The 16,864-nt window shown below is 42.0% G+C and overlaps 2 protein-coding genes across 2 annotated transcripts; both read left to right on the forward strand.

Moving 5' to 3' along the window:
• Positions 1 to 1,308: 1,308 nt before the first annotated feature.
• On the forward strand, positions 1,309 to 9,799 carry LOC118414105 (tetraspanin-8-like). Its single transcript, XM_035817882.1, has 7 exons — positions 1,309 to 1,505; positions 6,965 to 7,165; positions 7,537 to 7,611; positions 8,018 to 8,122; positions 8,401 to 8,532; positions 8,681 to 8,764; positions 9,062 to 9,799. Exons 1-7 carry the CDS (start codon positions 1,440 to 1,442, stop codon positions 9,122 to 9,124), a joined length of 726 nt encoding a protein of 241 aa, XP_035673775.1. The 5' UTR covers positions 1,309 to 1,439; the 3' UTR covers positions 9,125 to 9,799.
• Positions 9,800 to 9,967: 168 nt separating this feature from the next.
• On the forward strand, positions 9,968 to 16,662 carry LOC118414106 (tetraspanin-8-like). The gene is made up of 7 exons (XM_035817883.1): positions 9,968 to 10,670; positions 12,589 to 12,789; positions 13,193 to 13,267; positions 13,663 to 13,767; positions 13,992 to 14,126; positions 14,458 to 14,541; positions 15,280 to 16,662. The coding sequence occupies exons 1-7, from the start codon at positions 10,605 to 10,607 to the stop codon at positions 15,343 to 15,345; spliced, it is 732 nt and encodes a 243-aa protein (XP_035673776.1). The 5' UTR covers positions 9,968 to 10,604; the 3' UTR covers positions 15,346 to 16,662.
• The last annotated feature ends 202 nt before the right edge of the window (positions 16,663 to 16,864 follow it).

A 16,864-nucleotide genomic window follows, 5' to 3' on the forward strand; every position in this document is an offset into this window, starting at 1 on the left:
CATGTATTTTCACCCACGGTTTATGGTTCTTAACGATGTATTTACGTTATGTGCAGCTAGGACAGCGTTTGGTGTTGATAAAGCCATGTTCACATCCGTACTGGTGTTTCTACTCCCCGCCTTTTCGATGATATTCGTGGCATCATGTTTCTATCATGTGCATCGAAAGTGGAACTGCAAGTTATACACGTAAAAAAAGACGATGAGTCACAAAACAAAACAAAGAACTATCAAAGAAGTGGTTTCACATTCGGGAATAGAGAGACTCCTCCTATGTATACCCCCGAGACCGATAGATCATAGATCACATAAAAATCAAAAGAAGACGTGTGGGCTATCTGAAATCCAAGAATGAGTGGACAATCTCCAACAGAAAAGAACTAGACTTGTTAACGGTGTTGAATATTGTTAGAAAGCAAGCACTCCGACTGTAAGGCGCTCTACAAGACAGAGAGGTCGAATTTACATTGATATTGGCTAAAGCATGGCTTATCTTTGCTTACATGTGCCCCCCCCCCTCCCCTCCCCGAAAAAGACAACGCTAATAGTGCATTTGTAGAACGTTGTGTTTAATTAATGTTACAGTTTAAATCCATTGACTTGAGAACAATGCCCCCATTTTTCTACTCCGCTAAGGACTTTTTACTCTTGTAAAGAAAAGTGAGACATCGTGATGGTAAATCATGGTTTGAATAAACTATACGTTATATTGAACAGTCGTATCCTACCGATATCGTCTTTCATTGCTAGAATACGTTACATCTCGCATTCAAACCATGCAGGACCAACCCTGATTTGTCCCTAGGCCCTGAAGCCAAATAGAGTTCCTCCGATACCTAAAAGATTTACCTCTTTGTTTTGAAAACCTTGACCTTCTAATCCGGCATATGACGGGCGCTTCGTTAGTGTGTACTGTTCAAACTTAGGATCCTCTGTAGTTTTAGTAATTCTTAGAGGATAACCAACGCTTTCGGTCTGTGATTATCCATGGGAAAATTCAAAGAAACAAAATATGAATTGCTCACACCCGTAGCGCCTAGCGTGTACTAGTAGGCTCGAATTTTAGGGCAATACGTGAACGTTCTACCTTACTGTCATCAGAAAAAGTCCAGGTATTAGAAAGTTAACGACTTGTATTTGCTCTGCCGTCTGCGCAATTACATGTAATGGGTTCGGGTGCCAGGCTATGCGTTAAAACTCTATTGCAACTCGCTCCAAGAAATAATTTGAATCGGCCAGGTTTCGGACAGACGACCCCCGACATCCTCTATGTTGGGGGCGTTGATGACGTTATAGTTTCCCGCCCTCTTGTTCCTCTGACCCAACAGGAAAGGTTTCAGTCAGTGACGACCAGAGCTGAGGAGCAACAAGACGTCCAACTGTTACTCTCCCGCCTTTCTTACCCCAGTTCTTCAAGTTCGAGCCAAGAAATCTTCAACATGGCGGAAGGCTGCTGTGCGTCGATCATTAAGACGTGTCTGTTCATCTTCAACTTCATATTCTGGGTGAGTTTTGGTAGCGTATCAGCGTGTTGTTGACAAGCGATGCCCAAGCTTGTAAGGGTGTGGTCACGACAGCATGCTTCTTATCTCTGCCATACAGAAACTCCGAGTCTCTCCTTGATATTTGTAGGACGGGCATGTACGCAAAGAATCCAAGCTTCGCTCTCTGTTTGTGGTTGCATTATCCTTACAGAATTGTTGGTTAGGACCACCATGTTCACGTACAAGTTCACGCAACATGAGACAAACTCAAGACTGTTATGGCGGGTAACAGCTGCGATGACTGCCCGCTTCACTTATCGCAGACACAGCGGGTCCCTCTTGTTATTCTTTTCATCCAATATGCAAATCGGTGGCCGCCAGCGTTATTTTCCCATCATGGTCGAAAGTGCATGGAAGTTTTCTGTCACGGGATGTTGTGTGAAACTTGAAAGAATGGACATGAGTAAGGTCCGTGGGCGGAGAGGGAATTAGTCAGAGCTGATCTGCTTTCTCTTCAGCCCTTTGGCAAACGTTCAAATCCCGGCCTGGGGATGGTGCTTACCCACACCGTTAGGGGGAGGGGAACAGCCAACGTAAACAAGGCGGACAGAAGACCTCACTGTAAGCGCATGTGAAATCTCCTGACATCGTCGCCATATGTCGCCTGCGATAATTTTGGTGTTCTGTTTCTCCGCAACGGGCATGTCCAATTCAAAGCCTTGTTGTACGTAGCATTAACGTTACATCTGTATGTGTGCTGATGACGGATCACCTTCTACCAGCATGGGGTAAAACAAAGTTTCAATTATTTATGATTGTTCAGTCAACACGTCCATTCCATTTTTGTCAGCACATGGAATAAAGTAACTCCTTGTCTTCCAACAGTACGCTTTACAATGTACAAATTGAACACTGAAGTTCATATTCTAACTATTGTTGAAATTTGAAAAGGAAAAATAAGGTTAGACCCAAGTGAAATTTATTCTAGACGGAACAACGACGATGAATTTGAAAGGGCCCGTCGCTCTGCGCCGTAATCACATAGTTGGAAATCTCTGCCGGGAGGAAACCACCCTGAACCCAATCAGTCATGACATGTGTGCTGCCCCACTTCTTGTCACACGACTCAAAGCTTATTTCAAATATCCGGACATGTTGGGACACATTTCACATCATAAATAAACTGCATTTGACTTGTATAGGTGCCCCGCCCTCACCAGCAAACAATATTTTTCGTTTTTTTTTTTTTTTTGGTGTGTGGATCGTTTCGATGACCTCTTATTTTGATCAGATCAAATGAATGGATAAATAAATGAAATCATAATGTACAAAATCGATCCCCGTTTTATTATAGAATATTCCGTTACATCTAGGGTCAGGTATCCCTGGTGAATAATGGACTCCATGTGATGCCCTGATGGCCCTCAGCTCATTAAATATGCAGGACATTGTGATATCCAGGGCCATGGGTCCTGGATCTAAAACCTGTTGATATCGATCGTACCACGCAATTCAGCACATCTTGCTGTTACTTCATAGACCAGACATCCTCAGGTAAAAGTGATTACACGAAAAAATGTAGCAGCGATCATTCAGGTTTCATACAATGGTGTTTGAATCAAGGGCGTAGAAACTAAAAGATAGATATTTGACTTCCCTGTTTTAAGACAAGGACAAGGCCTAGGGCATGTTTGAACATGGAGGTTATACGGTTTAAACAAAGGGTGAATGGACTTGAATTATGGGAAAGAATATGCAATACGGTGCAGCTTGTAGCGTTACAATTATTGTGAAACAAAGTTGGTACCATAAAGCTTTTTTGTTTAGCATGTTCAAGGGTCTTTGAACGTGGAGATGCTGTGACCCATGTTTACCGTGGGTGGGGAGCTGTGGTAGGTATACAGACGTGATTTCTGACATGGTCATGTGAAGGACCTGTCACTGTGTCAGACCCTTGTGTACAAGACGTCAGTTTGTACTCCTCCATGCAAGTCGTCACGGGGAGGTGCACGAAGACATCTTAATACTTCGCTGACTGAAAAGGAAACACAAACAAGAATTTAAAGAAATGCTTGTAGTAAATAACAGTGTTACCTGAAATGCGAGCGCGTAACGTTATATGAAAGAAAGCTTACAGTTACACTTGAAATAAATCGTAAAGGTAAACATGTGGGTGGATGGTAAGTATTTCAGAAGGTTTTGTTAGGTCTCTCCAAGGAGAGGGGCGAATCATTTATTGTTGCGTGGTGTGGTGTTGTCAAGTAATAGGTCATGTTCCTTTACTCTCCAAGCAGAGGTAGAGTCACGTAGATATAGTAGTCGTCGCTCTTAGAGGAATGCCGGTGTAATTTTTCCGACTACTACTATATCTAAGCAACTTAACCTCTACTTGGAGAGTAATGTTCCTTCGCGGTACGAATGTTTTCCTTTCAGAAACGATATCTGAATCATCTGCAGATGATGATTACATGTGGATGTTATCCGACGAATGACAGTGAACAGCTATACAGACGCTTCGTATTTCCAGTCATGGTGCAACGTTATCGTGGGACGTTTTAATAGGAGATGGCAGTTTACCTTTTTCAAGAACATTCTAGACTGAACGGTAGTGATAGAATAAATCCATACACAACTGACAAGTGGTCTCGCATGGACGTTTCTATGATGATGAATTCTATGAAACTTTGTTGACTTGCCACTAGTGGCAGCGGTTGACAAGGGACCGTCGGAGATACGCGCGCTGGAATTTGGGAAATGTAAACATGTGGGGCTGTGGGATTCACTATGACCCATTGTCGCTTATAAATACGTTTGTTGCATTCAGCCAAGAAGTTTATATACATACATACATCGTCAGAGATCCGCCGTGTTGTGCTTCGGTCTGCAATTAACAATTTCCCCCTTCCGACTCAGCAAGATTATAATAGTTAAAAGCGGAACTAGACCGGATATTGATATTAGTAAGCGTCTTCAGCCAAAAATGATATCATTTTCACAAGGAACAAGATATACAAAATGTAGCACAGCTGGGACAATGAAGATTATATAGGTGCAATTACAACATTAAATATCACATACAGAAACGTTTAGTTTTAATAATACTAGTATTCGTTCCCCTCCTTCAATGATGTTTATCACAGTTCATGGACGTATTCTAAGACTAATAAGATACACCTTCGCATTTATATGAAAAATTAACTCCGATGATTACATCTGGTGGCATTTCAGGGATTTTTGACTCGCATAATTTCTGCGGCCTGTCCGCCTACGCAATTTGTTGCGTTGATTGCTCGAATTCTTCAGATTTAGTTATCAGGGAAGGAATGCACCGCGTCTGTGTGACGTAGTTAACATGATTCAGGTCTCTGAAATGGGGCGGGGTAGATCCATGCGTCAACTTCATTTCCTTCCAGTTAATATGTAGATAAGCTGACGTCATTACCATTTTCTCAAACTTGACATCGTTCTTCCGGGTTCTTCCATGCGGAATCACATGTCTTTCTCGTGCTTGCTAATCATGCACGCTCGACAAATCACGTTATAGGCACAGTTATTTTATTTCCAAGCAATGCTAAGAATTGCTGGAAAGGTGTATGCTATCGATAGTATCGTCTGTAAAACCTTTTAAATTACACATGTGGCGTTGCACGTGTATATGTGACCTGGACATGACTTATGGAAGACCGCAACAAACTGAGCATTAGTGTCAGGCTGGGCGGAGCGTGTTTTTTATCAAAAAGATTTATGGTGACTTGGCACAGCCAAGTCAGAAGTACAGAATGTCTTCAGTCCACTGTGAGTCCGCGCGAACTTCCGCTTTGACTGGGCGTGACTAGAGCAACGGGAAGAGGATGGGCGGACCCATAAAAGGGGTCGGTCATATATCTTCGTTTGTTTCCTTTTAGGAATATATATTCAAATAAAGTACAATTTTACCAATTTTAGCATTTTTTCGGTTAATGTGGCAATGGGATATTCCTCCCGTCAGCCCTGATTGACATACTGATCCAAGTCCACGGTCAAATAAAAGCTTGAATTTCTCCTCTTGGCAACCGTTAACGAATATATAACGAAAAGTCCTTCGCTAAACAAGACCAATGTAAACACTGTTAGTATGCTAGTCGTGAATGTCTTGGCAGATTAGCCTGTAAACACATAACAAAAGACCGGGCTGTGGGGACCGATCATACATGATTGCATTGCGGTGGGAATCTGTGGGGTCATGTAGAAATTAGGACTGACAGTAAAAAAAGGAAATATGCATAACACAATGGATCATGCACAAACACAAACGCTGTAACTGCCTGAAACAACAAATAGAAGTACTTAAAACATGCCATTTAGAATTCCCTTTCAACCAGAGGTCTCGGGGTCGCAAATTAGCCCCCACCCCGCCATTGTGGCGTTGATTGTGTCCAGAGGCATGTGGAGGTGAAAATACCGACGGTTAAGAAGAATGCCACGGTGCTTAATCAGCAATTAAGGTACAGGGCTGCGTCAAGTCAAGGGCGGCCCAAATTCACGTGTCCTTTTCCCCGGGCACAATTGGACTGTTCTTCATTATTACTCTCTAGAGTTTCACTAATACAATATACAGTCGTCGTCTTACGGTTACATCAGGAGGAAGAAATGCGTTTGTGAAGTTGCCCTGGCAAATTGAGTTTCTATCCTAGCAACAAAGCCACAACACAAGGTGGTGTAGTGAATATGCGAACACGACCTGAGTGGCAGGGATGTTTATTGTACACAGTGAGTGACGTGGGAAAGTACTTTGTAGTTAACACATGCCAGTTGGGCACCATTCCATGCAAATTCCCTGAAAGTACATGTACTTCTAATGGAACCCGCTAGGGTTCCCCAAACTACTCTTGATTCCTTTGAACGAGACATTTAAAAACTTAAAAAGGTAGGAATTCACTACCTTTTCGACTGCCCTAGCTCGCTGTTCAGAATGGATTTAAGCGTCTAATAAAGCGTGTTTCCAATCAAAGTGACTTATAGCTTTGTTCCTATTCTAGCAGGTGTAACGTGTAGCGTGCATAGTCCAGTGGTTAGCGACATTTGGAACTAGAAGCCACGAGTTCGATAAGCGCTGTGTCACTCACAAGACATGCACGCTACTGGAAAGGGTCGTAGTCCTTAGGATAGGACGTAATGCCATGGTCCATTGTTCATTATGCTGGTCGAAAATTTAGGAGAATTTTCCCGTACAACAAACCTATAAATATTGCACTTTCTGTCTTCTCTGTCTACTGTAGCGGACCGCAATCCTTTGATAGCACAGGACGTTAAGCCACGGTCCACTGTTCTTTGTGCTGATCGAAACTAGGGCATCTCCCCGGATAACGCCCTTGGTACAATGTGCTATACTGCAGTAAATACTGCAAACTGTAAATGCTGCTCTGTTCGTCTTCTCTGTCACGGCCAGTGGAAGAATATCTATCAAGTGAGCTAAATTCGTTCGATATCACTTTCCCCAGGTCGCCGGGGCCGTCCTGCTGGGGGTGGGGATCTGGCTGCGTGTGGACCCGAGGGTGGCCCAGGTGGTGTCCGGAGAGCTCAACATGATGTGGTTCTACAACGCCTGCTACGTGCTGATCGCCGCCGGCGTCATCACCATGATCGTGGGCTTCCTGGGCTGCTGCGGAGCCATCAAGGAGAGCAAGTGCATGCTGATGACGGTGCGTGATTGGTCAATGAAAAAAGTGACGTCAGAACTTCAATGTGACGTCAAAACTTCATGTTTTTTAAATTTCATTTAGACTATTGGCAGACTTTGCTTAATAGCATTTACTCAAGCACCTAGATTATTTGGGAAACGGTCAGACGTTTCATCCACTTTTTTTCGCCTGACTACATGTCTAACCTTCATGCTTTGCATTGATATATTTGGTGTGACAGCGATGTAATAAGATACATTACTTACAGATTATCATTTTTCAAAAGGATGAATGTTGCAATATGTGAATAAAATTTCTCAGTAACATATCTACTATGCTGGATGTTGCGACCTTTCGTACTTGACCTAACGGGTGTTCTATTCTGTGTGCAGTTCGCCATCTTGCTTGGTCTGCTTTTCGTTATCGAACTGGCTGCTGGGATACTGGCCATCGTGTACAAGGACAAGGTCAGTACGGGTGTCTCTCAGTGACGTCATGGCGGACTTTTCACGGCTTCGTTATGAAATAAGTTAATTCCTGAAGATCCTGAATTGATATCGCACCTATGAAATGTATAGTTACGCTTACAAGTCTGTTGATTTAGGCGTGACTAATACGTTAGCCATAGCTAAATAGATGTAATAGGAAGAGATATTCGTGTACTGCCTACTGTAATCAACTCCTCAATTTTACGCATGCTTAAAAAAATTCTGTATTGTATTGTAAGTATGTTTCAAAGTATGCTAAATCGGAATTGAGTTGAGTTAAGTTTACTCAGATCCACAATTAAGGGAGGAATTATCATCGTCAACGAAATAAAGCCCAAGAATGCATTTGTAAGCGTTGCACGTCTTGTCAATTTGTTTGCGTTAGGTCGGAGAATACGCCAGACAATCCTTCACTGATGCCCTCGCTGGAGAGACGATCGAAAGCAAGAACGACGACTTCCAGAGCGCCGTGAGAGGTATCCAGAGCAAGGTAAGACTCCCTGCACTCATATCTCGTCTTTGTGCATTTTGCGCACTTGTTTCTGTATCTCAAAAGGATGAGGTATAATAACTACGTGACTGTTGCCAATTTTCAAAGACTACACACACAAAAGCGTTATAGTTGAATAAAGATATCACAAGACCATATTTTCCTTCATTCATCATCGTAAGGTGTTTGTAATGTCTGTAAACCAGTTAATTTGTTTTGAATTGCATACAGTTGAGAAAGAAGAAATGTCGCCATAAAACATTTTTTTTCACCCTTAGTTCACCTGTTGCGGTTTGACGGCCACGAACAACTGGGCCCTCCCGTGTCTGGAGTCCACGTGTGTGTGCAACATCATCACCCAGACGGGCTGCAAGGCTGTCATCTCCGTCCCGCCATGCGCCGTGCACCAGGTATGGCTAGGGAACTCACTTGTTTAAAGCGTCCCCTTACAGGATACATTGGTACTGCACTATTTTTCAAGACCCTACATATGTGGTACACGTATTCTGGTACATTTGTATATGTATTGAACCATATTGTGTTTGCTTCTTCTTGCAGCCGTGTCTTACGGAGTTTGAGTCCTTCCTGGCTAACAACATTGTCATCGTGGCGGGAGTAGCACTGGCCATCGCCATAGTCCAGGTAGGCAATCCATACTACTGTCAGAAGTTAGAAAGCAAGAAGAGGTTAATGCGAGGACGGAGTAAATTGGACAACCTTTTTTGTCATGTATGTCGTCCCCACTCGTCCGATCGGTCTTTTTCTGTGGTTATTTTTATGAACCAGTATATTGGTAAGAATACGAATAAGATAAGGTGTCAACTGACTCAACGTACAAACATTCAATCGACTTCTGCAGTGTACAATGAACCAGTAACCAGTAATCTATTTTTATGAGTTTGAAGGGCTAACATAACGTTCAACTCTCTCATCCCACAGATCATCGGCATTTGCTGCGCATGCGTCTTGATGAGGAACATCTACGGCGAAACCATCGCATAGAAATCCGCCATCTTGTTTCTTGCCAGTTCGTGGATCATCGGAAATACCTATAGGAGCTGTGTGTGTACAGAAGAGGAAATTGAGGCCATAAGTTGTATTCTACTTGTACTCAGCATTGTAAGCACTTCTCAGAGGACATCTGTGACAAGTATTGCATCAAACGCAAAGAGTTGAAATTGTATTTTGTATAACGATCAGCATTATTATGCATTCTTCATACATTGTATGAGATTTCGGAATGTTGCGTTCTTTTTAAGTCGATGTAGTTAAAAAGTTGGTTATTAGTTCAATCTTTCGTTAACATCCTTCAGTTGTTTACACGTTTGACAGACGTTAGAGTTAGTTATATCATAAGAGTGATATTTTAGTCAGTTGGGGTTTTTATATAGCAGGGAAAACAGTGGACGAGTTGTCGGACTGACCTGTTGTTTCTATGGCAACGGAGAGGAAACGTTACCATGGCAACAGCCTCATGTATCCTTGTTTGATAAGGTAGTCAGAAATGATGACAGCGGTACGGTATCGTACATCATGTAAAAGTGCCTATGCTAGCAGAACTCGGGTCTTGTTGTTACCGGTTAAAGTGTTATGTGGCCTTGTTGTGATCGCTTAAGAGAGGAAGGAAGATGATTTGTTACCGCCACTAAGTGACAATAAAGGGGAAAATAGTTTGATTCATTTATTTTTTGATTTGTGTTCATATTAGGAACTTATCGTGGGAAAGACTTATGGGTGGAGGTGACTTATAGATGAATACTCGAATGCGACATATCGGCTTATTTAAGGCATGTATGGACAAAAAGTGGGCGAGAACGTCCATCACAAAATCTTGGTATCATCAGTCACATATGTCGTACAAGTCGTTACTGACAGGATAACAAAATATACAGCCCGACATTCGTATAAAACAATTTCAATGTTGTAGTAAGTCAAAATCATACAAGGCACACCTAACAATATTATTGCTTTGTTGAATTACTGATGCATTGTTGCCCCCACCGCTAACGTCAATCATAACGTAGTAGAACACCATTTCACTTACCTTATGTATCACAACATGTACGAAACGTTGCAACGGTAGGTGATGACATTTCGTCACAGGAATGCAAATGTTTATATTACTATTGTCAAATGCATCGTAGACGCAATTGATTGAACAACAAAACCATACACATCGACATAGATTTAGATCAGCCATAAAGGTTAATGGTTATAGTCAGCCATGCCCATGGTCAAACAAAGCATACCTAACATATCGTTGCTTTGTTAAGTTATCATTGCGTTGTTTACGTTCGAATTCCCGCCCCTGCCCTTTACGTCAATCAACATTTGTTAGACTCAACTGTAGAACACGCTTTCAGGGACCGCGCCATAGGCAAATACACCACATGCCCACCTGTCCAAGGGGAAAATAACCCAAGCCTCACGTACAGACGACACTTTGAGGATACCTGAGGACATAGAGAACGAAATATCCAAGATGGCGGAGGGCTGTTGTGCTTCTATGATCAAGATCTTACTCTTTATTTTCAACTTCGTCTTCTGGGTAAGATTGATTAACATTTTAACAAACCGTTGTATGTTTTGACCTTTGTTCCTTACCAGATTGGGCGTGGTCGGTTAGTATAGGTTTCTGTTCGGAATACGGCAATAAAACTTCGCTTTCTTTGACCGTAGATAAATTTCTTGTCTACGATAAGGCTTCCTAGACGTATGTATAAAGTTAGAAATCTGGTGGTGCAAGAATTGAATCAACTTCAAAAGAAATTGGCAACAGGTAAGAGGGATAAACAACATGGCGGAGGAAGTATTGTGATAGGCGTTTGCTCAACACGATTAAAATTGTTATTACGTAGATACCCTTAAGTGCAAGAAAGATATCGTGGTTTTCAAATAGCATTTTTTTTCAGTTTCGTAACTGCTACTTCGCCTGAATGAAAACATGGGCATGTTTTTGTGGTAGTAGATTTAACACATCTGAATGTGTTTGTGTGACCTTGAAGTACTTTGCTACACCATAGTACAATGTACTTGAAAGCTCTCTTATTTCTATACCAGAATCCTCGGTATCTAAGGTAGAGTCTACGTGCAGTCTGACTGAAGCTTTGACGTTAGCGTAAAGATAGCAATACTTAGAAAAGAGAAAGAAAAGGGATGTCGAACAGACTGTGTACACAGGGCGTCGGCACTCAAGTTCCACATTGAAAACAGAAGGCTTACCTGAGGGGAGACAATATTTGCCAAAACGGGAGCAGCTATATTATCCTGCCGGCTTTCTTCCAAAGCCGAGTCCATTTGGGCATACAGAATTTGATAGTTCATGCCAACGTACTAGTATTAACGCAACGTCCTTGATCGGTCATTTTCGGTGAAAGAAGTGGAAGACCACACCGTTTATTGCAATGGCGGCCATTTTTTCAAGCTTCTTTTCGTAACTTGTTCACCGTATCTTCATGAATGACTGGCCAGGACAAATGTTTGCTTTGCTCTGGCGCTTGAGTGGACAATAAAAGAATCAAACTATGGCAGCCTAGTACAACCAACTTCATAACTTCAATACTGATCTGCCACGAATGCCTTTAAGCCCCCTACGCTACCCATTCTTGCTCTGAAAATTAGCTAACCATCACGGAAAATTGTGTCTTCGAAATTTCCTGACGGACATGACAGGTATGGGTTCTGAAGCTGTAAACAAGCCATTTATTAGGCACGTGAAGTTATGTGCTAGCATTTGGTACGTGTTGACGAGTCACAATGTAACGTGTCGTACCAAGTTAAGAACGTTTGACACGATCCAAACTATTATATTTGCTAAGGGATTAGTTCATGGTTGTAGATATGCAGTCTCCATATCTTTGAGTACATGTACAAGTATGTGTGTGACATCTCCCATGAACCCCCGCGCCTAAGTACGTCACTCTTCGCCTGTGTGTTATTGGTCAATACGTTATGACGTCTTGTTATTTAGGAGGAGATCACTCAAAGCTCAATTGGTGCAACGTTAATCTTATGATGTGTGTAACGCTAATATGATGTGTGTAAGCATCGTGACTGGCAGTTAGCAAATATCAACAGAAATGTTTAGCAAAGAATACATTCCCAAGATGTTATATCTGATTGTGTGTACTGATATCAACTACCATTAAAAAACGAGTCAAGTTGGTCTAAAGTTCAGGTAGTCTTCGTGGTTAACACATACTAATAACCCCAACCTTAGAAGTTCACACGTTAGTTCCAAAAACAAGATATCTAAAGTAAATGCTGTACATTTTTGCATCACAATGAAGACCGGTTACGTTACAAAATATATCCATCAAAGATAGATATCCAGGTCTTGAGACAATTTACCCGATGCATTGATATATGCTGTATTACCGTATCGCCATGTATTGTAGCACGATTCTAGTTCAAATGTACGATTCTAGTCCAGGTGTATGCCAATGAAATGTACGTATTTTGTGTAGGTGACGGGAGCTGTACTGCTGGGAGTGGGGATCTGGCTGCGTGTGGACCAGGATGTGTCCAGGTTCGTGTCAGGTGACCTGAACATGACCTGGTTCTACACGGCCTGTTACGTCATGATCGCCGCCGGAGCCATCACCATGGTGACGGGGTTCCTGGGATGCTGCGGAGCCATGAAGGAGAACAAAATCATGCTGATGATCGTAAGGGAATGTTACATCATTACTCTGCAAAAAAAAAAAAAAAAAAAAAAAAACATTGCGCGTCAACATCAGAAACGCAGCAGAAACTTATATAAACAGCCCGTAAAGGTTTCAAAATCCAATGAAATCCAATCTTTTTAGCAGGACTGGTGCGGGAAGTGACGATGATATTACTAGTAGCATGTGTGTAGAATCATTTATGATAGTGTTTGGGAAGTACCAATAACGAATCTGTTGTATATGTTTCCTTCTAATCTGCCAAATTTCACGGCTTTACAAACGATTATCAGTGACTACCTGTATGGTTGAGATAAAGTCGGTAACAGTTCGTATCGGTTGAGATCTACAGGGTACGTAATTCTTATAACATTACTAAAGCTTGTAAGTTATAATTTCTCTCCAGTTTGCTGGCCTTTTGGGACTGCTCTTCCTCATCGAGCTGATCGCGGGGATCCTGGGAGTGGTTTACCGGGACCAGGTAGGAACGGCTAGTCACAACTTCCAATCACTAACTAGTAACTTCCAATTGCTTTATGCTATTGTAGCTATTTCAATACCTCACCTCACCTCACCTCACCTCACCTCACCTATCCATTAATACCTACCCCCTGCTACTGTAAACTCCTCACAATTCAGCCTCTGGCTGCGAAGAGAGAGTAGTCGTCCCACCAATAACCATAATAAGTCATGTCTTAATGTGCTAAGAACCAGAAAACAAACATTCCATTTTCATTCCTGGACATATGCAGCTGTATAATGTTGCCTGAACATTTTGAAACGGCAAAAATTGGATACTTCACACATGAACATTGCCATAGTCGTAGGGCGGAGTACATATTTTGGTGTCGTCTTCAATGCTTCTGTGTTACCTAGGTAACGGCATGGACGCGCAGCTCTCTTCTGGAAGCCCTTGGCACGGAGAAAATTGATGCTAAGAGTGACAGTTTCAAGGAGCTAGTGACAACTCTGCAGGGTGAGGTAAGGAAAAACCTTCATCTTCAAAGGAAGTACATAGGGTATAATTATCTTATTTTGTCATTTTAGTAAAGCAATCTGCTATGTTGTTTGTAGTCCGCAAACAATACTTTATTCAAAAATAGATAAGAAAAATGTTGGGCGGCCGGATCGGATATACGCGAACAGTTCGTAAAACAGTTCTGTTATGTACGACTTGGTTGAAGGTTTGTCACTCCGTTTTTCAGTACTCGTGCTGTGGCCTCGTCAACAACACCGACTGGCAAAACCCGTGTGTCCAGGACACGTGCCTGTGCAAAGTTGCCAACCAATATTGCCGAAATTACAACCCAACTCCGCAGAGTTCATGCAGTATCTACAGGGTAGGTATGCACTCAAATGGTGAAAAAAGTACCTTAGAGTTAAGTAGGGTGTTAACAACACGCAACTGTACATAAAACCACAAAGTTGTAGGAAAGTTACACATGACACACATGGAACTGTGCTTTCCTTTTGTAACTTTGAAGTATTGAATCGTTTAAAAAAATTACATTTCATATTCTTATCTAAACGAAAGACAAAATCTCAACTCCAATTTGAAAGGTGCACACGAAACATGGACGACATATCGAATGTTTGAAAGGGTCTTGTTGTTTCATATAGCAAATTATGTAATACTGTAATAGTATGTATCTTTCACTTTCCTGTCGCCAGCCATGCCTGTCTGAGTTTGAGATCTTCCTGGAGAGAAACATCATCGTCGTTGGAGGGGTGGGGCTCGCCATCGCCTTCATACAGGTAGGTCAATGGTCACGCTGATGATCGAGCATACAGGTTTGACGAACATCCTGTTTTCAGAAAGTATATATTGTAAATGGTGGTTTAGAGTTGCTTGGTAATACTGGCATATATTATCAAAGAATATGTAAATGAATTAACTACTTGAACGAGATGAAAAATGATAACAGGGGCTAGGTAGTTAGCTTTTATTTGCTTATTTCTTATACTTCATAGCTTTGTTTTAACTGTACACTGGGGGTGTGGGCCTTGTAAAGGATGTATAATCCTGTTGCTCACGACTCTCAGATCTCATTCTGTAAATCTTGATAAATAAATGAAAGAAAAATGAAATGCAAGGCCCTCGCCAAAGATCTGCGCTAAGCATTTTGAGAGTTAAAATCCAATCAGATCTTTCGGATGGCAAGAGAGTATCCTTGGGCCGTATCCAGGACAAATAGTCGGTTGGCCCTGATGGTCCGGCCCATGGACACCTATCTAGCCTGGGTACCAGCCTCCGTAGTAACCACTGCAGCTGGCTCAGTCTTTTCGCTGGATGAAAACTTTTCATATAAGCAGTAATGTCAGTAGAATGATATGACAGGTGTACATTATAAATGCTATCGACATGCTTCTTTTGTGACATAGATTGCCATGAAATGAATAATCTAAATTATTTCATCAGTGGAGCAGTCCTGCAATTTGTCAGAAAACGTTCATGACATGTTTTGATATCTTCCCGCCTGTTTTATTCTACAGTTGGTCGGCATTGTGTTCTCCGTCATCTTGATCAGGAACGTCAGTGGTGAAGAAAACATCGCCTAGCCTTCAACACCGCCTCGTGCGACAGCCTTAGGAGTTGCATCCACCACACCTGCCGACTGTAGATAGAAACAAACGCTGTTTTGTACGATGTGATATGACTGAATGCATATTCGCTTAAACGCAGACATGCTGTAAGCTATATGGAAAGGCAACTAAGTATTATCAGTAAACTGCACTTCGTATGCAAATCGCTAGACGGGACCTGCGTGCCCAGATTGTTTGAACTTCATGCAATGCTACAGAACTGCTTTCTTAGTCTGTGTAACACAAACTCCGCTGTCCGGGCTGTAACTGGCCCCTCTCTGCAAAGGCCAGCAATGTTGGGCGGGCTGTATAGAAGCGTGATTAAATCAGGCTAACTGCTGTGATATTTTCTGAAAACAAAGCTAGATCTAGTGATGAATGCACATGCAAGTGACTTCATTAACGCAAGATTATTAAAGATTTACATCTAGCGTGTTCACTAACCGAGTGATATCTAGATTTTATCCGCCGTTGTGAACAGAAGTTCTAATCTGTGTACAACAATCTTCTGCAATATTTTTTTCTTGCTTACCTACCGCCAGTCGGCTTTTCAATTTCTAGATCTTGCTAAATAGCCGACAGCTCAACAGTTCAGGAGTGTATCTAGTTCTCGATTAAAAGAATTTGAAAATAGTCTGCTATCTAGAAGGTTATGTTTTCGATAGCGTATGCGTTTGTGTGTGTGTGTGGGGGGGGGGGGTGCGTTTATCGATGGAAAACAGAACTATAGAAGGCCTGAATGGATTGTATTAACATTTGGTGTGTGAGTAGCTCTTAATAAGACTTGATAAGAAATATAAGAAATGATAAGATGTTGCGCCTCCTAGCGGCTTACTATGGTACTTAAGTGGGACTTGCGGTTGTGATATGACTACTGGACATGATTTGGTCTCGATTTTTTAATTTGTCTTGAAGAAGGAAGGATATTCTAGTTTTTCCTAACAATTATGCAATTATGGCACCGGCAACTAATTCTACGTACGACGAAGTAGGGGACTGCTCCTAGCCTGGGTACCATCCGATTTCTACCGGGGCGTTACCCTAAAAGATATTTGTTTTATGGTAGCGAGTGTAAGGAGCCCTGTAGAAATCGGATGGTACCCAGGCTAGACTGCTCCCACTGGAATGAAACAATTAATTGACGCTTAAAAGTCGTTGCAGTTCTATTTCACATCGTTAGAGGCATGTTTGATACGCAGCTGCACCACGAGCCCGATGTTTCTTCATATAAGTACTTATTTCTTTTCAAGTGTTGCGTGTCATTTCAACCGTTGAGTGAGCAATTAAAATATACGTTACAACATCTGTTTAACTCCTCATATGTTGTGTACCATATACCACAGACTGATAGCTTTTTAAATTGACGATCAGAAGCGGAGATTGGATACATTAGGCAGAAGTGCTTTACACAAGAATCAAACAGGACACCCCCGCATCTGAAAAAAAAGTGGACCGATCCGTGCAAAGATACAGCAGGTGTGCAGCAAACAAAGAC

Source organism: Branchiostoma floridae, chromosome 4 (genome assembly GCF_000003815.2).
Source record: "Branchiostoma floridae strain S238N-H82 chromosome 4, Bfl_VNyyK, whole genome shotgun sequence".
NCBI classification, from domain to species: Eukaryota; Metazoa; Chordata; class Leptocardii; order Amphioxiformes; family Branchiostomatidae; genus Branchiostoma; species Branchiostoma floridae.

What these genes read in the sequence shown, in the direction of transcription:
- LOC118414105 (XM_035817882.1), top strand. Translation starts at nt 1,440, where the DNA reads ATGGCGGAAGGCTGCTGTGCGTCGATCATTAAGACGTGTCTGTTCATC. An exon ending in TGAGAGGTATCCAGAGCAAG is followed by an intron (nt 8,123 to 8,400) that starts GTAAGACTCCCT and finishes TTTCACCCTTAG; the next exon opens with TTCACCTGTTGCGGTTTGAC. An exon ending in TGGCCATCGCCATAGTCCAG is followed by an intron (nt 8,765 to 9,061) that starts GTAGGCAATCCA and finishes CTCATCCCACAG; the next exon opens with ATCATCGGCATTTGCTGCGC.
- LOC118414106 (XM_035817883.1), top strand. Translation starts at nt 10,605, where the DNA reads ATGGCGGAGGGCTGTTGTGCTTCTATGATCAAGATCTTACTCTTTATT. An exon ending in ACAAAATCATGCTGATGATC is followed by an intron (nt 12,790 to 13,192) that starts GTAAGGGAATGT and finishes ATTTCTCTCCAG; the next exon opens with TTTGCTGGCCTTTTGGGACT. An exon ending in GAGTGGTTTACCGGGACCAG is followed by an intron (nt 13,268 to 13,662) that starts GTAGGAACGGCT and finishes TGTGTTACCTAG; the next exon opens with GTAACGGCATGGACGCGCAG.